Genomic DNA, 19,379 nt, shown 5'->3' with positions numbered 1-19,379 from the left:
ATAGCAAGTGAGTGCTATGTATACATCTGTGGTTTTGTTTCAAATTTGTGCCTCTGAGTGGTGTAGAAGACATAGGGAGCAGCAAGCAACACAAAATTCATATAGAGGATGGAACAGGCGGTGCTCAAGCAAACTGCATTACACTTAATGGTACATACAATGTGTTAAGATGATCCCTGAGATTTTGTTTTTTTGAGATTTTGGTTTTGTTTCAATTTTGTACCTTTGAGAGGGTGGAAGAGGTAGGGTGCAGCATACACCACAAATATCATATGGAGAAAGATTGATTTATTTGTAAACCATAAAAAACAATTTGTATGCTTTACCAACAACTGCTCAGAGTCCCTCTTCGGGTGGAGATGGGCGGTAGTATAAATTTGAAATAAATAAATAAATAAATTTCATTTAAATACATTGGCTTGAAATGTTATATGATGATTGCATTTACATATAGCTAAGCCCTAATGTAGTTTATTTGGTTTTGGGTTACTGTGCGATGTGAACCCCGCTCATGGTTCACCATGAGAAAGAACATGGCATAATGGCTTTGTGTGTTGTGTAAGTCTGGCTGATTGCTTAACTGTGCTTTGTAGAGTAACAAACCATAGCTTAGTGTAGTGGTTGAATCTAGCCATTGCCTCCCTGGACAAGGTATCAAAGAAAAAAGGGCAATTAGCAGTTCAGTATATTCAATATATATCAAGGTATCAATCAATGCAATTCCTTCCATGTCAGCATTATGGCCTTGGATTAGTTTTCTAATTTCCATTGAAGGCTGTACTGACATTGGCGGACTTCTGGGGAAGATATGGCGGACTGAACATGGCTCCACAAAGAGTGGAGCCAACAGGCACAGTGGAAAGAGGAGGGGTTATTGTGCAGAGTGAACCCTGCTCATAGTTCATCATGAGAAAGAACATACTGTATGGCTCTGTGTGGTGTATAAGTCTGGCTGATTGCTTAACCGTGCTTTTTAGAATAACTAACAAACCATGGCTTAGTGTAGTGGTTGAATCTAGCCATTGCCCTAGACAAGGTATCAAAGAAAAAAGGGCAATTAGCAGTTCAGTATATTCAATATATATCAAGGTATCAATCAATGCAATTCCTTCCATGTCAGCATTATGGCCTTGGAATAGTTTTCTAATTTCCATAGAAGGATGTACTGACATCATAGAATGTTGGTGGTAGGAATGGTGGATGGAAGAGTTTGGTCATGTGATGGCAGCCCCGTGGCAACTATTCTGAGGTCATAGGAGCAGCTGGAATATCTCCCTCCTCCTTGGGGAGCCAGTTGGCTTGTAGGTGGTAGATGTTCCCTGGTGTGGCGCAGGCGAGACAGTTTGCAGTCATACCAGATATCTACCCCCAACCTAGGAATGGCCAACATTGTGGTGAAGACCATTTGGCAGTCCAAGGAAATAAACGAGGCCGGAGACACACCCACAGGGATTGAGAGTTGGGCTCAGGGCAGCAAGGAGCAGCTGGGAAAGCCTGCCAGCGTCAAGGTCTTCCCCAAAAAGAAGAAAGCCGTCTCTTTCCATGGGTGAGAGACCTGGGAAAGGAAAGGGTGGAGGTGGAGTTGAGGGCACTAGTTGCAGCATGTGAGAACATACGGGGTTGGGGGGTGGGGGCACAGTAGCACATCTGCTTTGCAGACAGGTGGTTTGAGATTCAGTCCCAGGCATGTCCAGGTGAAAAGGCCTCTGGCAGCAGATGATGCAAAAAAATCTTTTCTCCTTCAGATGATGGAGAGCTGCTGCCATCAGATCCCAGCTTTGTTGGACTACAATTCCCAGAATCTGCAGCCTGCATGGTCATGCTGGCCGAGAATAATGAAGGTTTGTAGTCCAACACTGGGCTAAGTGGACAATGAATCTCATCTGATCTAAAGCAGGTACTCCAACAGTGGTTATTGCTGCCACATAGCCTGCATCTAACCAAGTCATTTGGGCTTGGTGTGATCTTGGGAACTCTGAGGTAGCAGACAGCATTCTTTATGACATGAGTTTTGCCATTTGCAGCCTAAATCCAAGGTCCACCCGGCTCCTCTGGGTACCCAGTGTATGTGTGTGTGTGCAGCCATATTTGAGAGGGAGTAAAAGGTCCTCCTCTGAGGGAGGAAGTGGTATCCTCCCCCTCCTGAAGAAGCCAGCTGGTGATCTGATTGTGTTGGATACCTTCTGTCACTCTTCAGATTTCCTTTTTTCAGGGAAGATCTTGGAGAAGGTCGTGGGGCATCAGTTGCAGAGAATCCTGGGTATTGTGGATAATTTTGATCCCTTTCATTCGGTTTTCCTCAGAGCTGGGTGTGGGATAGAAACTGTTTTGGCTGCTCTTGTGGATAATTTTAGTTGGCCCCTGTCCTTGTCCAGTTAGACTTCTCAGTAATGTTCTGTACAACTGACCATGATATTCTTCTGGGCTACCTATGAGAAGGGTGTGTGGGGAGGGGGGCTTGGCACTATTCTGCAGTGGTTCCACTTATGAAAGAGTGGTTCTAGTTGGTAATGCTAAGAGAAGAAAAGAAGTGGGACCCTTGGGCACTTTTATGTGCAGTGCCCCAGGGCTTGATTCTCTCCCTGAAGACTGATTATTGCAATGTGTTCTACTTGGGGCTGCCTTTGAAGATGCCCTAAACCTGTAGTTGGTGCCCCCATGCTGGGACCTGAGACCTGCTTCAGCAGGGTTACATTGTGCTGTGGGCTCTGCGTTGGTTATCAGTAAATTTCCATGTCCAAAATGCTGGTTTTGATCTATAAAGCCTTATATGGTTTGGGCTATGCTCCTTTATAAACCATCTTCTTCCAATAGGTTCTGGGCATCCTATCTGGGCAGGGCTTCTTTGGATTCCCTCCCACTTCCAGAGGCGAGGAGGATGGGAGCCTTTTTGATAGCTGCCCTGTCTCTTTGGAGCAGTCTGCCCCCTGTTCTGTGGCTTGAATTTATGGGAAAGAGGAATATGATTTTATGTGAGTCACCCAAAGTTCGTTGACTTGGAAGGCAGGATATAAATGATGCAATAAACAAGACCAGGCACCATACTATTGTGTTGGACTTCAGTTCTCAGAATTTCCAGAATAATTTTCTAGGATTTCCATAATCCCTTCGGCCATGTTGGTTATAAATGGAGGATGTTGAAGACCAACAGACGCATGGAAAGCACCAGAGTTGGGAGAGCTGAGCTAGGATTTCTGTCTCTCATTATTTCCTTATCTTCATATACTGACATTTGTTTGCTCCTGAAAGGAGTTTAGAAAGTGTAGTAGAAGATGATAAAATTGTTACCAGCTGAGGGTTGCTTTTGGCTCCCAAAAGCTTAGGTTGCAAAGCAATATGTTAGCCATCGAGGCATCACAAGGCTCTTTGCGGTAGTAAATTAACACAACTACCCCTCTGCAATGAATGTTATGATGTAAGAAAGAACGTTGTCCACTACTGTATCGAGGGATAATGTATGTACTTTTTCCCAACCCAGAGTTGAGCCCCATTTGACCGGCGAAAGCCCCAATCTCAACTTGAAGCGTTCTTCGGCTTGTACCAATGTTTCTCTCCTGAACCTAACTGATGGGGAACATGAGGATTCCACCATCGAGAATGAATCCACAGATGATGGGGGCCTGCCAGGGGGAGCAGTGGGAGAAAGACAGGATTCCCCAATTCCCATCAAGCCAGCTTGGTCAGAAGATGAGGATGATACTTCTGGCCAGCAGGTGAGGAAATGAGTCAGAAGCCGGCATACCTGCTGTTGCTTCTCAGATAAGCATCTCACCCTGAATTAGCATTTTTCTAATAGTAGACAAGTAAAAAACACTTACTCCCTCCCACCCCACAGAAAAGAGCCTTCTGGCACTTTAAATAATAACTCAATTAGGCCACTAGCTACTTGTATGCCCTAATACAGTTATTTATTTTTAAGGCACCACAAGACTCTTGACTCTTTAGTGCTACAATAGACTAACAGGTTATCCTTCTGCAAATTTTCACCCAAAAGGTTTGTACTCTTGATGGACTTTGGGTCTGTTTAAGTCTTTACTTAATATCTTTTAAGTCCATGTTCCACTTTGAAGATGCTACTTTCGAGCCTCTCGTCTTTCCTTAGTGAACAGAAAGAGTCAGCCCTGTTTGAACTTCTAGTCTTGTCTTTATCTGTTACTTCAGATGTATTGGGTTATCTCTTCCATCTTCCATTTCCAGAGGAAGATTAGGCTGGCATCCAGGTATAGCAGCCAAGGTTTAAGCCAAACACATGTTCATCTTAGTTTGCTTTTCTTTTAATTTGTTGTTAACTTCATGTTCTCACCAATCCTGAACTATCACAACAAGGGGGATTTGCATCTGGATGATATCAAACTGAGAAGGCGGCCAGAAGTGTTTGTACATGTATTTGCCTTTGTTATGTGGAAAATGAAAGTTAGTGGGGTGGCTTTGGTATTTTTGTTGTATCTGTAAAGTGAGAGCAGCTCATGGAGAGAGGGAGTTGAATCTCCACCCCCTCCCACTTCAGCCTTACTTCCCTATTCTCCTTGTCTTGAATGAACTTTCCTTCCTGCCTAGTTAATTGCCATAAGAAGACTAGAGTTCCTTCCAGTCTCCAGATGTTTTGGATTTTAACCATAATCCCTTCCGGCACAGCCAATGAGGTTGGAATGGATGTTGAAGACACCTGGAGGAAGGCTGATTCATAGGATTTGGGGCTTACAATTTCATGCTGTTCCCCACTCTCCTTGATGGGCAGCAGGGCAGGAAGAACTCTCTGCCCTTTCCTCTAATTTTACAATCCTTAAAGGTGCTTTGAAGGACTTCCAGCACTAAAATCTATTATCAGTTCATGGATGCTGCATAACAAAACCTGATAGATATTTTCTCTGGCAGTTGTAAACTTATTTGCATATTTTTCCTGAAAAGGGCTTTTTTTGAAGAATTTTTCATTCTCCTGTGGTCCTCCGCCTACACTGATCTGTTTGTGTCATCCTTCATTCCTCTTTCCTCATTCACTTTCTACACCTTTCTACACCTCATTCACTTTCTACGCCTTGTATATCCTTCCAAATATCTCTTTGTCCCCTTTCCCTTGACCCCAGCTGCAAAAGGTATATTGCACACACAAGCTTCATTTCTACTTTGTGGGCTCTTGTGTCCCTCAAAGGTTCTAACGTCAGGGATGAACTTCTTAGGTCCCTAAGAAGAGCCTTCTTATGTCTCTTAAGATGTAGAGAATGATCTTCAGCTGCCCATTTTAAAGCCATTGAGACTGAAATCAATACTCTGGAAGTGTGAAGAAGTCAGGAGTAAGCGGATTATGATTTGCTTGACCACCTCCCTTTTACACTCTCTCCTAGCAGGAAGTGAGCAGTAGTGGCCTGTTGCGAGCCAAGGACTCCATCACCAGCCTCAAGGAGAGGACGCCCAAGGTCAAGTGCCATGTTCACAGTCTGCAGGTCTGGAGACTGTCGGTTGTTGTATAGACCACATAGCTGAAGACCTAGACTCCCAGGTTGACCATGCCTGTTTCTGCTTTTATAGCCAGGAACTAGATAACTGGTACTTCAGGGTTATTATGTTAGTTGAGGGATTCCTGCCCAGCACTCATGTTTTCTTTCCTCTTATTACATAAAAGAATGCTCAAAAGCCTTCTGAATCCAGACTTGACTACTATGTATTGGTCAAATATAGTCTCAGGCCAGCAAAGCCCTAGAGTTACCCAGCACTAAGAAATATGCACTGCGGTAGGGTAAACTACAAAAAGGCCAATCTGTTTTTCATGTTTAAGTTATAGAACCTAAACCTAGGACACCTAAAAAAGTAACCCCAAAATTGGTTAAACTTTCTTCTATTGTCTTTGGTGACCTTGCAGAGTTCCTGACGTTGCTCAGTGATTCTTAAAGTGACCCAGGGGCACGATGCATATATGTAGGAGGCAGAAGTGTTACTTCCCAACACCTTCATATTATTTTGCCTCGCAGACATAAAGTACCTAAGCTCTACACTTGTTCACTATGGCTGTTCTGTATCTGTCTTCCAGGGCCCTATGCATATATAACCCAGGAGGTACCCTAAAATTCAAAGGTTTCCTCAGCATGAATTCCAACATTGAGCTTTTCTCCCATTCACAGTTTGGCCTTAGGAATAATTAGTTACAAATACGGAAGTATGTAAATTTTAATGGGATAATTGGGATTAGGTAACAGTTGAGTTTCAAACATTAATGTTTGTCTAAGTTCTTTTGGATTTCCTTCTTTTTTCAGAGGTGATGGTTTTCTTTAAGCTGAATAGGTAAAACATTATAAAGTTTTATTAGTCTAAACATACGATGGGCAAAACGTCTGCTAAGGTTATTTCAACTTTAGAAGAGACTTTCCCTTCACCTTTGCTAACTTTTTGAGACCCACTTGCTGCCTGTTGGGTTATTTACTTTTGCTCTACATGTGTGCAGAGTGAGTGCACGATGTTGTGTGAAAACCTGGAGCAGCACAGGCAGATGGCTGAAGATCTAGACGACTACTGTACCCAGTTGAAGGTGAGGAATGCATTGGCTGTTCCAATACTTGTGAAGGCTCATAGTTGCCCTAGTTTTTAGTTTAATCAATCATCTTTTTCAAAGGAAAAAAAAGTCTGACCCTTTACTCTTTCAACCTGGAAAGGGCTGTAATATGTTTTGACGTTCTTGCCTCTGTCTGCATTTTTCCTTCTCATCGCTTTCCAATAGTGCCCTCCATTCATATTTAAATTCCACCTCTCAGGGCACACTGCCCTTGTACCTGAGTTTCAAATAGTCTTCCCCAATCTCGTTCCATCTATAACTGCAATTTTTGGAATTGGCATCCCAGATGATCCCATTGACTTCTGCTGGCTGAGAATACTGGGGATGTAATCCTCAGCCACCTAGAGGGCAATAAATTGGAGAAGACAGAAACATATAAATATGACTGTGCTTACAGTTTAAATACAATTTCAAAATAAACAGCAGCTTGAACACAATACATTGATGAACTTGCTCCTAACTCAGTTTGGTCAAGCTGACAGCTGCTGTCCTAACTGCCAGGAACCACGCTGAGACAAGGAACTGGTCTCTAATGTTTTATTGCTTGTACATAACAGGAATCCTAACAAACTGAAGAAGCGTGGGAAAAACCCAGACATTTAAACCCCAAAGGTTAAGGCGGTCCCGATCTGTGTCTCTTTGAATGGCTGCCCAATTCCTCAGTGCTACGCATGCGCTTAACAGTCTGGATGGGAGCCCCCTGCTCGCCATCCTTACTCATGACAGCTGCCTTGTCTAGGAAGATTGAGAGTGAGTTCTAACAGGGATCCGGCTTTCTGTGTGAAAGCCATCGGGCATTCAGAGGCCAACCTGGAGCCCTGTGAGATCACACTCTGGGTTTTCTGTTGCTTGGACCAGTCCTACTGCTTCAATCCAATGGAACATGAGCAGTGTGCCATTAATAAATCTGTTGATTTTTGGGTAATCTCCATGGGACCGAGTTAGGGCAGAGTGGGTTGAAGCAGGAAAAATCACTTCAAGACAGTTCTGTGTTTGTTACCAAGGCTATAATGGAATGGATGTGGAACCCTCCCTTTATTAGAGTTTCAAGTGATCAAACGTATCGTTAAAAAAGAAGAGAAAGGAGAGAATGTTCAGCCTCCTCCCTGCCCCCACTTCTCGAAAAGACTTAAAGGAAAGGAGAGGCACACACTGAATGCAAATCCAGGTTGGCTCATTCCGTTTGCTCGCTTGCTTGCTTGGCCTTCTGAGCTTCTTCCCCTGCCCTGAAATCTCTTGCAGGAAAGCTGCCGAAAGGTAACCAAATCTGTGGAGGATGCTGAGATTAAGACCAGCCTGCTGAAGAAAAACTCAGTCCTCCTGGAGGTGAGGGAGAAGATTTGAGGCTGGCAGGGATGTGGGGTGGTTTATGCTCTCCTGGGGTCCAGGGTGCAAGTAATTCACAGCACGTGGAAAGGTGACAAAGCTTCCACAAGCTCCTGGCTTGATGGAGAAGAGTTGTCAGAAAGTAAGGTTATAAACAGAATCTGAAAGCTTGAGTGATTGCCCTCGAGGAACACAGACTGTATTCCCCTAGCATGGGCAGAGGCTGCAAAAGGTATTTTCTTGCCTCTGTTGGATCTTTATCAAAGGTGCTCCCTGTTACTTTCTTTGTGGATTTGAACTATAGAGTTGTATTGTATCTGCGTGCTGCCTTTACAGAACAGAAGAAGAAGAACAGCACATAAATACACTCAATATCCCCCAAACTAATGTGATTCTTTCCCTCTCACTTCCCCCACTCTGCTTAGGAGAAGCTGCATGACTTGCAGCAAAAGGTCGAAGCAGAAGACCTTGGTCGGCCAGAGCTGGAGGAGATCAGGTACTGTGAGGTAGGAGGAGGCGTGGAAGACACTTGGTTTTGCAGGGGGAACCAACCCGTCTTCCAACCTGGTCTCTTTGCATCACGCCTCACCCTAGGAAAAGCATGCTGGAGCTGGCCGGGTGGGCTCAGCGAGATGGGCTGACCCAGAAGGAGGTGCTGCGGCTGCTGGCCCAGCTGGGGGTGCGCTTGGAGGGAGCGCTTCCCCAGTGGGAGAGGACCCAGGAGGAACAAGGCCGGGTGCTCAGGATGCTTCGGGAGGAACTGGACGACGTCTCTGCCACGTATGTGCCTCCCCTGAGCAAACAGGCCCCCCTTTCTTGAAGCTGGATGGCCATGGCCCTGCCCCAACGTCCAGCTCTCTTTAGCTGCTCCTGAGTTCTGGCCTGCTCTTCCCCGCGAAAGGAAGGCCAGATTGAAGAGATGATGGAGTCAAGAACAATCCCGTTTCTATTCCCTGGAGCTAAGATTTCCAGTACAACCAGAGGTCCAGTTGGAGAATGTAGGCTAGTCTTCCTAGTGGTGGGGTTTCCTCCCTACGTCCTAACTGTAAGGCTTTTCCTCCCTAGAGGTGCGGTTGTAGAAAGGTGACTGCAACTCCCATGATCCTCACTTTGTATTGACGGTTGCAAGTACTGTAGCCCTACTCTCCTGTAGGGAAGATTAATATATTCCTTGTTCGGCCCTTGTTGGCCTGGACTTTAGACAAGAGGAGTGTGAAGTGAGGCAGCAGTCACTCCAATCTCCAGACCCTCCACCCCCCGAGCTAAGAAAGGCTTCCGTTCCCGCTGGCAGGCAACCTATCTCTCTCTCAGCTGTTGCAAGGCTTTGAATTTGGAAAGAGTGGAAGCTCTCTGTTTGACTTTTGGCTGCTGTCTTCCCTTTCTTTTCATGCCAGAGCAAAGCGGACATCGGTGTCTCTCACTCAGCTCTGTGCAGACCTGGGTGGGCTCTGGCAAGTGAAGCCACTCCTGGAGGATGTATCCCGCCACCTTGCCACACTCAGGAACACAGAAGTGCCCAATCGGCCTCCTCCGAGTTGTGCCAGGTGTTCCAGGTACCTAGTTCAAACCTCGGGGTCAGAACGGAGGAATGCAGGCCAACCTGACAGTGAGAACCAAAAGGCCAGGCTAAGGGAGGGTATGGAGATGAGGGCAAAGTTTGGTTTGATTTCCCTGATTTCACATAGGCCAAAGTCATGAAGCCTCTAAGCAATGATTTGCTTAATCACCATGTATTAAATAAAGCATTATTGGCTACATTCACACATGTTGAGCCATCAACCCAAGGTGGGCCGGGACTGCGGCTTGACTTCCCAGCCGGCTGGGGGCCTGCAGGAGGTCTTCAGGGACGTGCGTCTCCCAGTAAGGGGGTGCCTGAGAGGTTTCCTCCCATTCCCGAGAGAGGAAATTGTGAAGAGGAGAAACGTATTTCACTTCTGGAGCTCAGGCGACCGTTCCCGTCCTTATTTGCCTTTTCCGACTCAAGAAATATACCATAGAAATGTGGCATTCTGCCTTTGAGTTGTGACAGTAGATTCTGGGGTGTTTTGGGCACTGCAGATGGGGGGCTGGGCTGGCGTAACCCATGGCCTGTGATCCCCAAGGGCCACAAAAGCTAAGATAAACCCAACCAGTCCGTATGATGGCCCTCACTTTGTATTTATCCTGAAGCTATATTGACTTTGATCAGTGCTTCTTTACTGTCTTTCTGCTAAATAAGCTCACTTTCAGAGATCTCTTACATTTACTTTACCTTTAATGCAGAAAATTGCACTCTTCTGGCATTGACTGGGGGGACTTTCCTTGACGCTGTGTCTGGGCTGTTTCTCCTTCTGCCAGGACTTAACCAGTCATGTTTTCTACGTGGACTGTCTGTGTCGATGGCATCCCCTCCTCTTTTTTTTTCACTTACCTGGTTCTCACCCACAGCTACAGCATTGTGAATGCAGAGATGCTGCGACAGATGGTTGAGCAGGCGATGGCACCCGTTCTGGAGGAGCTGAAGCAGCGGGCCCCATCAGCAGGCATGTGCCCCAGCTGCCAGCATTTGCAGAAGAAGATAATGGTACCGTGAGGCATGGCGTACACGAACCCCAGACCCTCCTGCCCCCAGGAAGAAGAGTCCAGCGTGCAGCCCTCCTGGCGCATTCTTCTGGCCCTGAGCCAGTGCGGGCCAGATCGAGGGGGCCCCGCAGCGAGAGATCGAGATGCAGAGCCGCCTTGGCTGTGGATGCCCAGTCTGCAAAGCTGCCTTACACGGAACCTTGTCCCCATTCTAATCCGGCATCAGCATACCACATTCTCTGTCTTTCCAAACACCACTAAAAATACCTTAGTCTGAGAGGCCGGAGGATGAACCTGGGGCCTTCAGTGTGCAAAGCACATTGGCTTTGTCCCTGGCTATACTCCTACAGGGACTCAGCCCAGAGTCCAAGAGTTGAATGCAGCCTCTGAAAACCTTGGATGCGCTTTCCTGAGCCCCTCTATTGGTGCTGAATGGTAGATTTAATGTGACTGAATTTAAAAGTTGTTACATTGACAGGGAACAGTCAACAACATTAATTGTAATGACACATATAAATTAAATTTTTGTTTTGTCCTGACCCTGTTGACTTTAGGGGGTGCAGCCCCCATATACTTAGAAAACATGTGGCTGAATGATAAATGAACGTGACTCAAAGCTGAAGAATGCTACACCTCGCTCAGCTAAAGTTTTTTCTCTGGTGGTCTTCCTGCCCACTTACATGTTGCTCTTTTTCTCATTTGCATCCATCTTCCTATAAATAATTGTGCCTGTATTTTAGCACTAAGGTTGGGGTAGGACAGTAAAATAATGTGAAAAAATGTTAGCTAAACATCAGGCTTTGGCCCTGCAGCAATAAATCTAAAGGCACAGAAGGAAAAACCTTCCAAAAACACTGAATTCTTGGTGATGGAACACATTCCCTGTGCAAGCTTCAGGTTTTTGGATGCGGGGTATTGGAAGCAAAGTGTTTTCATTAATGGGCAAGTTAGCATCTGTCCTTCTCCAGCGTTCTCTTGCGAAGCTCACTTACTGAAAGTTTTGAAGTGTCAGTTTTGTTCCATTTTATTTATCAACACATCTCTTGTACATTGCTTTTTCACTGTTGTTTATTCCCTGGACAAAGTATCAGAGTCTGTTGGTGGTTATATGAAGAACAGGACAACTTGCAGCCCAGGTCCTAATTTTAAAAGTCCTCTGGAACAGATCTGTCCCTTCCCAGGTAGTCCTGCAAAGGGAAATAGTGGGGAAGCCTGAGAAACAAGGGGATGGAAGAAAGGGAAAAGGAATCAGTGAAGAGTTTCCAAATAAATTGGTATGTGAAGAGAAAATTAGCTCTGCTCTTTCTCTCCCTTCCAGCTGTTGGTGTCATGCAGCTGAATTTGTCAAGAGAAGAGAGAACCACAGGCCTTTGGCTGGGGCAGGCTTTATTTTAAATCCATTATTTTTCTAATCCTTCATTTTAAGTCCTTGCGCAGCCATCTAGCTTAGCTGGTGGTCTTCAGCAAATTGTGCGTTTAGCTTGGAAGTTTTTGATATGGCTCCATTTTTAAATGGATACCCTGATTTTATTGGACATGAAAGCTTCCTGACCTTGGCCTCTTCTATTAACTAAGCACACAAACTTGCTCACAACTTCCAGGAACAAAGGGCTGTGCTTTACACATACGGATAATCACTTGCTTTTGATTCCCATTGGCAAACGCTTGCAACCTTTTTATACACAGTAACTACTAAACTGGAGCGGGGGGGGGGGTGGGGGGGCAGATGGGGAAGCCAGATGGTTTTGCTGTCCATTTTACTAGCCATCCCTTGTAAGGGCTGTCAGATCTGCAGGCTCTAGTGGCTCTCAGCCTCAGGCATTAGCCGCGTGATTTTGCAGGCAGATTCAGATGGATCCTTTAGTATTTTTTCTGTGCCTCTGCGATTCCTATCACTTGCTACAGCCACAGGCCTGACCATGCCTTGTGACCCAGAGCATGAAAGCCATCAGAGGGCAGTAGAGTCCTGCAGAGACAGCCCTGTGGGAATGCAGGCGGCTTTTCCCTAAGAGATGTCTGTGGTACTTTGCTCCCTAGTGTCCAACCGCTGACCTTGCTCGCTTTGGGACTTACAGCATCAGGATCACAAGTACCGCACCTATTAATTTGCTTGGCTTGACTGCTGCCTTCCCTTCCTGCCTCAGTTGGCTAATGGGGTCTGTAGCCTTTCCTTTTCTCTCTCTCTCTCTCAACCTCCAACTGCTCTGATTGCTGGAAGCAGGATCTGGAACAGTCGGCCTTGAAGGCTCATGCACAAACAGAAGCACTGAGTTCGAACGTGCGTCTGGCCCAGGATGAGGCCCTGAGAGCCAAAAACTATCTGGAGCGGACAAGGATCGCTGTAGAGTGAGTAAAACAGAAACCCCGTTTGCCCGCAGGTTCTATGGGCCCGTGAGATGTTCTTGCAGGGGAACGTGTTGCCTGGGTCGGGGACATGCAGAAAGGCAGGAGGCTCAGGCTCCCTTGGAAGTTAAGGCTCTCTTGCCCTAGTCCTCCATCCATCTTTTTTAGGCAGCCATCAGATCTGGACAAGTGCTACATGGTTGTGATTCAGTGTTTTTTGCTACTGTGTAATGGGCATCCCAATGCTTTGCAGCTCAGTTCTGGTAGCCTAAAATATACAGATGATCTTTTGGGGGGCTGGAATTTTCATTGGGAGTGTATCCTGGGAGGAAAGCAAAGTAACTCCCTTTTCATAAACTTTGGTGCAAATATCCACATACGCTGCAGCAGCACAGTTCTGGTAGCCTAATATATAAACAAAAGCTGCAAGTCAGAGGTTCCCAACCTGAGTTCCTGGAACCCATATTCCCTCTCCCCAAAGCCTTGGGTCCAGTTCCCACAGTTTCTCCTAAAGTGCCAATTCTGACTTTTAATATTACAGAAGGGGATTTGCTCAATGTTAAGTCTTAGTCTGTAGAAACCCTATTTTAATTAAATTAAATTTAATGGAATGAGAACTAGGCTTTGTCCTAGCTCCATTCTTTGCCTTTTGGAATATGGGTCCCAGCATAGTGCAGTACTCAAAAGCTAAATGCAGGACTCAGCTGGAGCAAGTTGGGCACCCTTGCTGTAACTGATGTCTCTCCTGTCAGACTAGGTATAGCACTAAGGTACCCCCCAAGATGTGGACCGCATGATTGGACCCAATCATGCATCCTCACTTGCTTTAGATTACTGTTTTCGTCATTCCAAACAGTGTATCTGTTGGTTGGGCTAGGCTGAGAGGTTTTCTCACAGTTTCTCCTTTCTTCTTCCAGGGATAAGACCCACAGCCTGGGTTATCTGCAGGACAAATTGAGCTCCCTCCACTCACAGCTGTCTCCGGTCTCCCCAGAAGGAGCGCCCCAGTCCCCAGCAAATGCCATCGCTGCTTCCGTCACCCTCAGCAAGCAGAGCTCTTGCCCTGCTGAGCTGAACCGTCACCCCCAATAAAAGAGGGAGATGGCCATGGCCTGCTGTTCTTCCTTACTCATTGGAAACTAGAGGGCAGTTTCAGCCAGGAGAAGGTCTTTCTTCTGAACAGAGCAGCCCGCTTTCTGGTGTGCTGGGCTGGGAAATGGCCTGGAGGACTGAAACCGGAGGTAGAATTGACACCCTGGGAAATATGTTTATTTATTTATCAATTTTATACGCCACCCATCTCACTGTGCCAGTGACTCTAAGCATTGTTTGTATGAAAAATTGATTAAAATATTGATTAAAAAAAAGAGCATTGTAAATTGTGTGAAAAATTGGTGTTTATCTCTTTGGGTTGGCAAAGGGGTAGCGGGTGGAGGGTCAAGAAGTGTGTTCCATTTCATTCTCTTAAAAAAAGAGGTTGTGCTTCAGATTAAGAAAGACACAATTATGATTTCTTCCCTATTTAGCTCACCTTCCCATTGCAACCACCAGCTTTTTGCTCTTCACAATGCTGGTAACATAAATATAAAGCACTATTTGTAGGAGTCCAGCTCGGGGAAAATGGAGCAGGAAATTGAGTATCCTTTCTGCCTGCTGCCTTTCCTTTCCGGATTTGCCTCCTCTGGAAATGTCTGAATGTCTGTGTTAACACTAAATTATACTTACTTATTTGGTGTAACATGTAGCTTGACTCTTACCAAATAATGCTCCAGCACCATATTTGAAAAAAAAAAGTTGGCTCTTGGACCTAATTTCTTTTGTATTACATCCTGCTGGCAGACTCCACTATCTATAACTGATGCAGGATGTTGCCATAAGGGAACAAAGGGCCACATTTTCCCAAAGTAGGTTTTCTTGCCCACTGCAAAAGCAGAGTGTGCTGGCCTACAGCCACCATCACCTCTTACTATCGCCCTTATGGCTTGAAACAAATGGGACTTATGGTCAGCAACCACAACTGGGCCACACATTCTCCATCCATCCACTGGATCTTGTCCAGATCTTTCCATCTTGGAGCTGCTGCCTTGTAGAGGCTCACTGCAGGTATGGAAACCCCCAGAGCGTATGGTGCAGTCTCAAGAGCCCTCCAAGTATTGTCACTGCGTTGTAAGTTTTAATGTGACAGGGGAAGAGTATACAGTATACTAATCATGGTATTTTATCATGTAAATTAAATGTAGTTCTTGCTTTAGGCCCACCTACTTTAAACAGGTGTGCCCTGCAGCATGCCATCCAAATGCCAGGCACAGCACCAATCTAAAAAGTATGTATTCTACTAAAGATCTGAAAAACTTCTCTCTCTTGCTATGAGCTCTCAAAAGACTTTTTATCCATTCAATCATGTCCGATTCTCGGAGAATGTCTGGACAAGTCCCTGCAGTTTTCTTGGCAAGGTTTTTCAGGAGTGGTTGCCGTTGCCTCCTTCCTAGGGCTGAGAGACAGTGACTGGCCCAGGGTCACCCAGCTGGCTTTGTGCCTAAGGAGGGACTAGAGCTCACCGTCTCCCCGTTTCTAGCCTAGTGCCTTTATCCACTACACCAAACGGGCTCTCTCTCAGAAGATAGTGCATTGCAAAAGCTCCTTTTTGGGAGTTACATGAAATTGTAAATCTGTATGTGTGGACATAACACCATCTATTTTTCTAACCGCAGTCTGGCAGTGTCCCCCCCCCCCCTTCTTTCCACCGTCTCCCTGCTCCCTCCTGCTCGGCATATATTAATACCTTGTCTTGTATAATCCATAGTTAAGCCCTTCTATAAAAAAATTGGTCTTCAGTTAAGGCTCCAAGTGATAGTTGCAGAAATGATGCAGAGGGACAGTAGCCAAAACCACTTGCTAAACTCTCTGTATGGGAGAAGGCTGGCTCGTCTGATAAGAGGACATTTAAAAGAGGCAATGTTAAGCACTTCTGCAACTGAGGTCTCCCTTCGAGTCCTCTTGGTTTTCATACACACTCGTCACTTTCCACCCTTTCCAGTTGACAAAACCCAGAGCTTTGGGTAAGAACTCCCACCCTGGGGTTTTATTAATATTTATAATGCTAAGAGACAGACCAACTGATCTGGCTTTCAAGCTCATTTTATCCTCCCAAAGGCCATTCGTGCTTTGGAAACTTTTTTTGCAATACATTAAGATTCCTTTCCCCTCCATTGAATGTATGGTGATTTCCTATTACCTCCGGCATTAAACAGTGGGAATGAGGAACTCAATCCCCCTCAAAAATATCACCCATCATCCCATTTGAAGCCCTTTATAGGGACAGTATGACTGTCACAGCCACAGGGACAGGAGCCATCCGACGTGAAGCATGAAACCGATGGTGCAGCCAGCTGGATTGGCTGGAGCACAGAGAGAAGAGATGCTTAGCAGCTGGTTGCAGATGGCTGAGAGGCCCTGCTTCAGGATATCCATGTGGGAGCTTACAGGAGAAACCTCCATTGGGTAAACTTCAACTTGTCTGTTCTAATCCAGCTGCAGCTCTTCGGCCACAAACATAGCTTAGTTAGCTGTCCTCCCCTTCAGATCTTTAGAAAATATGGAAATGTAGGCTGGGTGGAGGAGCACTCTGATTTGCCTCGAGGTCTGTGGTATCTGATAGAGGATCTAGGTCTCCAAACCCAAAAGTGGACTCCACTGTGCTTGCAGAAATCTTCGGGCCTGGCCCCTGAGCATCCCCTCCCCCACTTTCCAAAGATCCCTGCTGATTAGTGAACAGAAAAACACACCCAACGTGTGTCACTGATATCTAACTGTACAATCTTGCTGGCATTTATTCAGTCACTGGCCAGCTGCAGCAGGGACATTTTTGTTCACTTGGAAAAGGACCAAGATGTCATTCATGGCTTTCCGGATATTAAACCCAAACCGGTGTGCATCCTGTGAGAAAGAGGAAGAAAGAGAAAGAAATTAGCTAGGAAGATGGAATATCCATAACTCACTAGTTCTGGATTCTGGACAGTAGGACAGCTGATCTCTCTCTATAAACCCCCATTGTCCCGGTTCACACAACACATACTCAATCATAAGTAATTTGCTTGTTTGTGCTTTGCACAACATATGAACCCAGCCCACTGTAGTTTCTTCAACAAATCATGGTTCATAAAAAATTGACTTAGTGCAATGAGAGAACCCAGCCATTTATATCCTACTTCCTGCTGCCATAAAATAAGATCATCTACATACATCACTGATGCCATACTCAATCACCAAGGTATCCTATTCCCCAGCATATCATCCTCTCCCCCACTAGAAAAACCATTAGATCAGACTCACTGTCCCTTGGCCAGAGAATTTGCATGACACATGGAAATTGATGAGATCTTCACCGACAATGATGTAAGATACTCCATATCCATTATCATCAACCTTTCCATTGGCAGAGAGGAAAGAGCAACATGAGACAGGACCTTTTTTCCAAAGCCCAACTATTTCCCACAACAAACCAACACTCCTAGTGAATCCAGGAGTCCTGGGTTTCATAAACATGCATCCCCTCCAACTTTAAATCAATAGGCTTCTATTTTCCCCCAAGAAAATCCAGGAGTCTTGCCACAGCTCACCGGTCCAAAGCCGCCACCACAAGAAACATAGTCCGGATGATTCTGGAGGTCAAACAGCTCTATCTGCTGAATGGGAGTCTGACTAGTGGAGAGTCTCCAGGGCTCAGATAACACCTGACAAAGAGGAAAGAAATCAGGGTGCAAGCAGGGCACTCTACTACCATTGACTCTCATTCTGCATTCCACAGCTCACCTGCACTGCTCTCTGCAGCATAGACTTTTAAAGAAACTCTGTGTAATGATAGAGTGATTTTTTTTTAGACATGTTGCATAGGCCCAAACTTCTCTACACAAGTCCATAGTCCCAACTGAAGCGAATATTTATAACTCAGGGTTGAACTGTGGAGTTCTTGGTGCTCTCTGATCTTTGTTTCCTTGCAGACGTTTCATTGCCAGACTAGGCAACATCTTCAGTGCAAACAGGGAGTGGGACTTGCTCTCTGTTTATATACCATAGTTTGTCCAGCTTGTGTTGGTGGAGGTGTTGTTCTCTCTTTGGGAGTTCCTTGATTGGGCTGTTGTTTGATGCTTGGTTGATTGACTGAGTTAATAGTTTCTTGATTAGGGTATATTGTGTTGCTTGATTGTTCCTCTGGTGTTAATCCTGGTGACATATAAACAGAGAGCAAGGCCCACTCCCTTTTCGCACTGAAGATGTTGCCTAGTCTGGCAATGAAATGTCTGCAAGAAAACAACAAGGCTCAGAGAGCACCAAGGACTCCAAAGTCCATAGTCATTTATTGTGAATACAGAATCAAGAGGTAATTGTTTGATGGTAATGCAGAAGAAGGGGTGCCACCTTATATAGGACATATTGACCTTTTTTGGGAGGTTCTAGGTTGGAAAAGGATGTTTAGATACTTATAGCCAAAATAGCTCCCAGACTCTAGTGGATTGAAGAAAATTTACACAAATTAAACCAGCCATCCAAGTGGATTAGGAAATCCCCAAATTGATGGATGCCCACTTTGAAGGGAAATTAGCAATTTACCAGCAGTAAATGTCATCAGCCCTAGCATGTTCTAAAACCCCTGAGACATCATGGAATCCCTCTCTCCCACTGCACAAACACACACACACACAAAGAAATGGGATTGTTGTAATTTAATCTAGAAATTTGAAGGCCCAAAACATCATGGATATGGAATGCTGTAATGATATTTATTTGATGAATTGATCATGAACAGATGAACAAAAATCACCAGAGCCTTTTTTATATCTTCAAATATCTAGCAGATAGATGGTAAAATTCTGAAAGTGTGAATGTTTTCTTAAAAGGCGGGTGGTCAGTTATTGTTGCATTTTTGAATATTCCGGCACAGGGCGTTCACAATGAGTCAAATGGACCTTGAGCTTTAAAACACAACCTTAATGGCTATTGCTGACTGAGTTCACTTCCTTTTCTGGCAAAAACATGAACACTTATTTTTAGGGGAAAATGACCTTGAGCATACTTGATTTTAGGAAGTTCTGTCCCCAGAAATAGAAATTTGTTTTTTGTTTTTTTAAAAAATGGCTAATAGATCTATTTCAACATACTATATATAAGCCCAAAGTAAAATTTGAATAGAACTGATTACTATGATGTTATCCTATGTATCCTTGTTATCCATTTAGTCTGGGATGAGCTGAATGCTCCTGTCTATTTTTCCTTCATTCGACAAGAACGTGCAAGATTCAAGATATTTTTATGGGAATAAAAATTACTTATATCACCTCGTTTCCTGAGAACCATTGAGAATCCTCACACAGACCATGCCAGCAGAATTTACCTCACGTAGGAAGGGAGAATCCAGGCCAAGGTATTTAGAGACAACGTAGAGGCAGAAAAGGTGCCTATCGATGCCACCACCTATCATGGCTTGCCGATAAAGATTCTGGTGTTTCTCAGCTGCCACTCGGAAGAGGCGCAACCTTGAACTATCCTGGAAAGAGAAATTAATTTGGCATGACTTGACATGTTTTACTGTAGATCTACATATTCT

The 19,379-nt window shown here is 45.1% G+C and overlaps 2 protein-coding genes across 4 annotated transcripts in view; one reads left to right on the top strand and one right to left on the bottom strand.

The window, feature by feature from the left end:
• The first annotated feature begins 1,364 nt into the window (after nt 1–1,364).
• Nucleotides 1,365–14,089, top strand: LOC134495443 (testis-specific serine kinase substrate-like). The gene is made up of 11 exons (XM_063300911.1): nt 1,365–1,546; nt 3,479–3,713; nt 5,343–5,441; nt 6,437–6,520; nt 7,787–7,870; nt 8,296–8,366; nt 8,465–8,650; nt 9,265–9,423; nt 10,298–10,433; nt 12,654–12,778; nt 13,693–14,089. The coding sequence occupies exons 1-11, from the start codon at nt 1,380–1,382 to the stop codon at nt 13,865–13,867; spliced, it is 1,521 nt and encodes a 506-aa protein (XP_063156981.1). The 5' UTR covers nt 1,365–1,379; the 3' UTR covers nt 13,868–14,089.
• A 2,481-nt stretch (nt 14,090–16,570) lies between these two features.
• The window catches only part of CPT1C (carnitine palmitoyltransferase 1C), a 37,830-nt gene continuing 35,021 nt past the window's right edge, over nt 16,571–19,379 (bottom strand). For all 3 annotated transcript variants that reach the window (XM_063300907.1, XM_063300906.1, XM_063300908.1), the window contains exons 16-19: nt 19,167–19,319; nt 17,395–17,508; nt 17,108–17,200; nt 16,571–16,711 (exon numbers count right to left, since the gene is read on the bottom strand). In XM_063300907.1, coding sequence (XP_063156977.1) covers nt 16,613–16,711; nt 17,108–17,200; nt 17,395–17,508; nt 19,167–19,319 — 459 coding nt within the window. In that variant the 3' untranslated portion in view covers nt 16,571–16,612. The remainder of the gene's footprint in view (nt 16,712–17,107; nt 17,201–17,394; nt 17,509–19,166; nt 19,320–19,379) is intronic.

This window comes from Candoia aspera, chromosome 4 (assembly GCF_035149785.1).
Source record: "Candoia aspera isolate rCanAsp1 chromosome 4, rCanAsp1.hap2, whole genome shotgun sequence".
Classification (NCBI taxonomy): Eukaryota; Metazoa; Chordata; class Lepidosauria; order Squamata; family Boidae; genus Candoia; species Candoia aspera.
The sequence above is the reverse complement of the archived record's forward strand: the minus strand, read 5'-3'. Positions and strand labels throughout refer to the sequence as shown.

Excerpts from the sequence above, each read along its gene's own strand:
- LOC134495443 (XM_063300911.1), top strand. The coding sequence starts at position 1,380 with ATGGCCAACATTGTGGTGAAGACCATTTGGCAGTCCAAGGAAATAAAC. Across the intron at positions 5,442-6,436 it reads GCCATGTTCACAGTCTGCAG|AGTGAGTGCACGATGTTGTG; the intron begins GTCTGGAGACTG and ends ACATGTGTGCAG. Across the intron at positions 10,434-12,653 it reads ATTTGCAGAAGAAGATAATG|GATCTGGAACAGTCGGCCTT; the intron begins GTACCGTGAGGC and ends TGCTGGAAGCAG.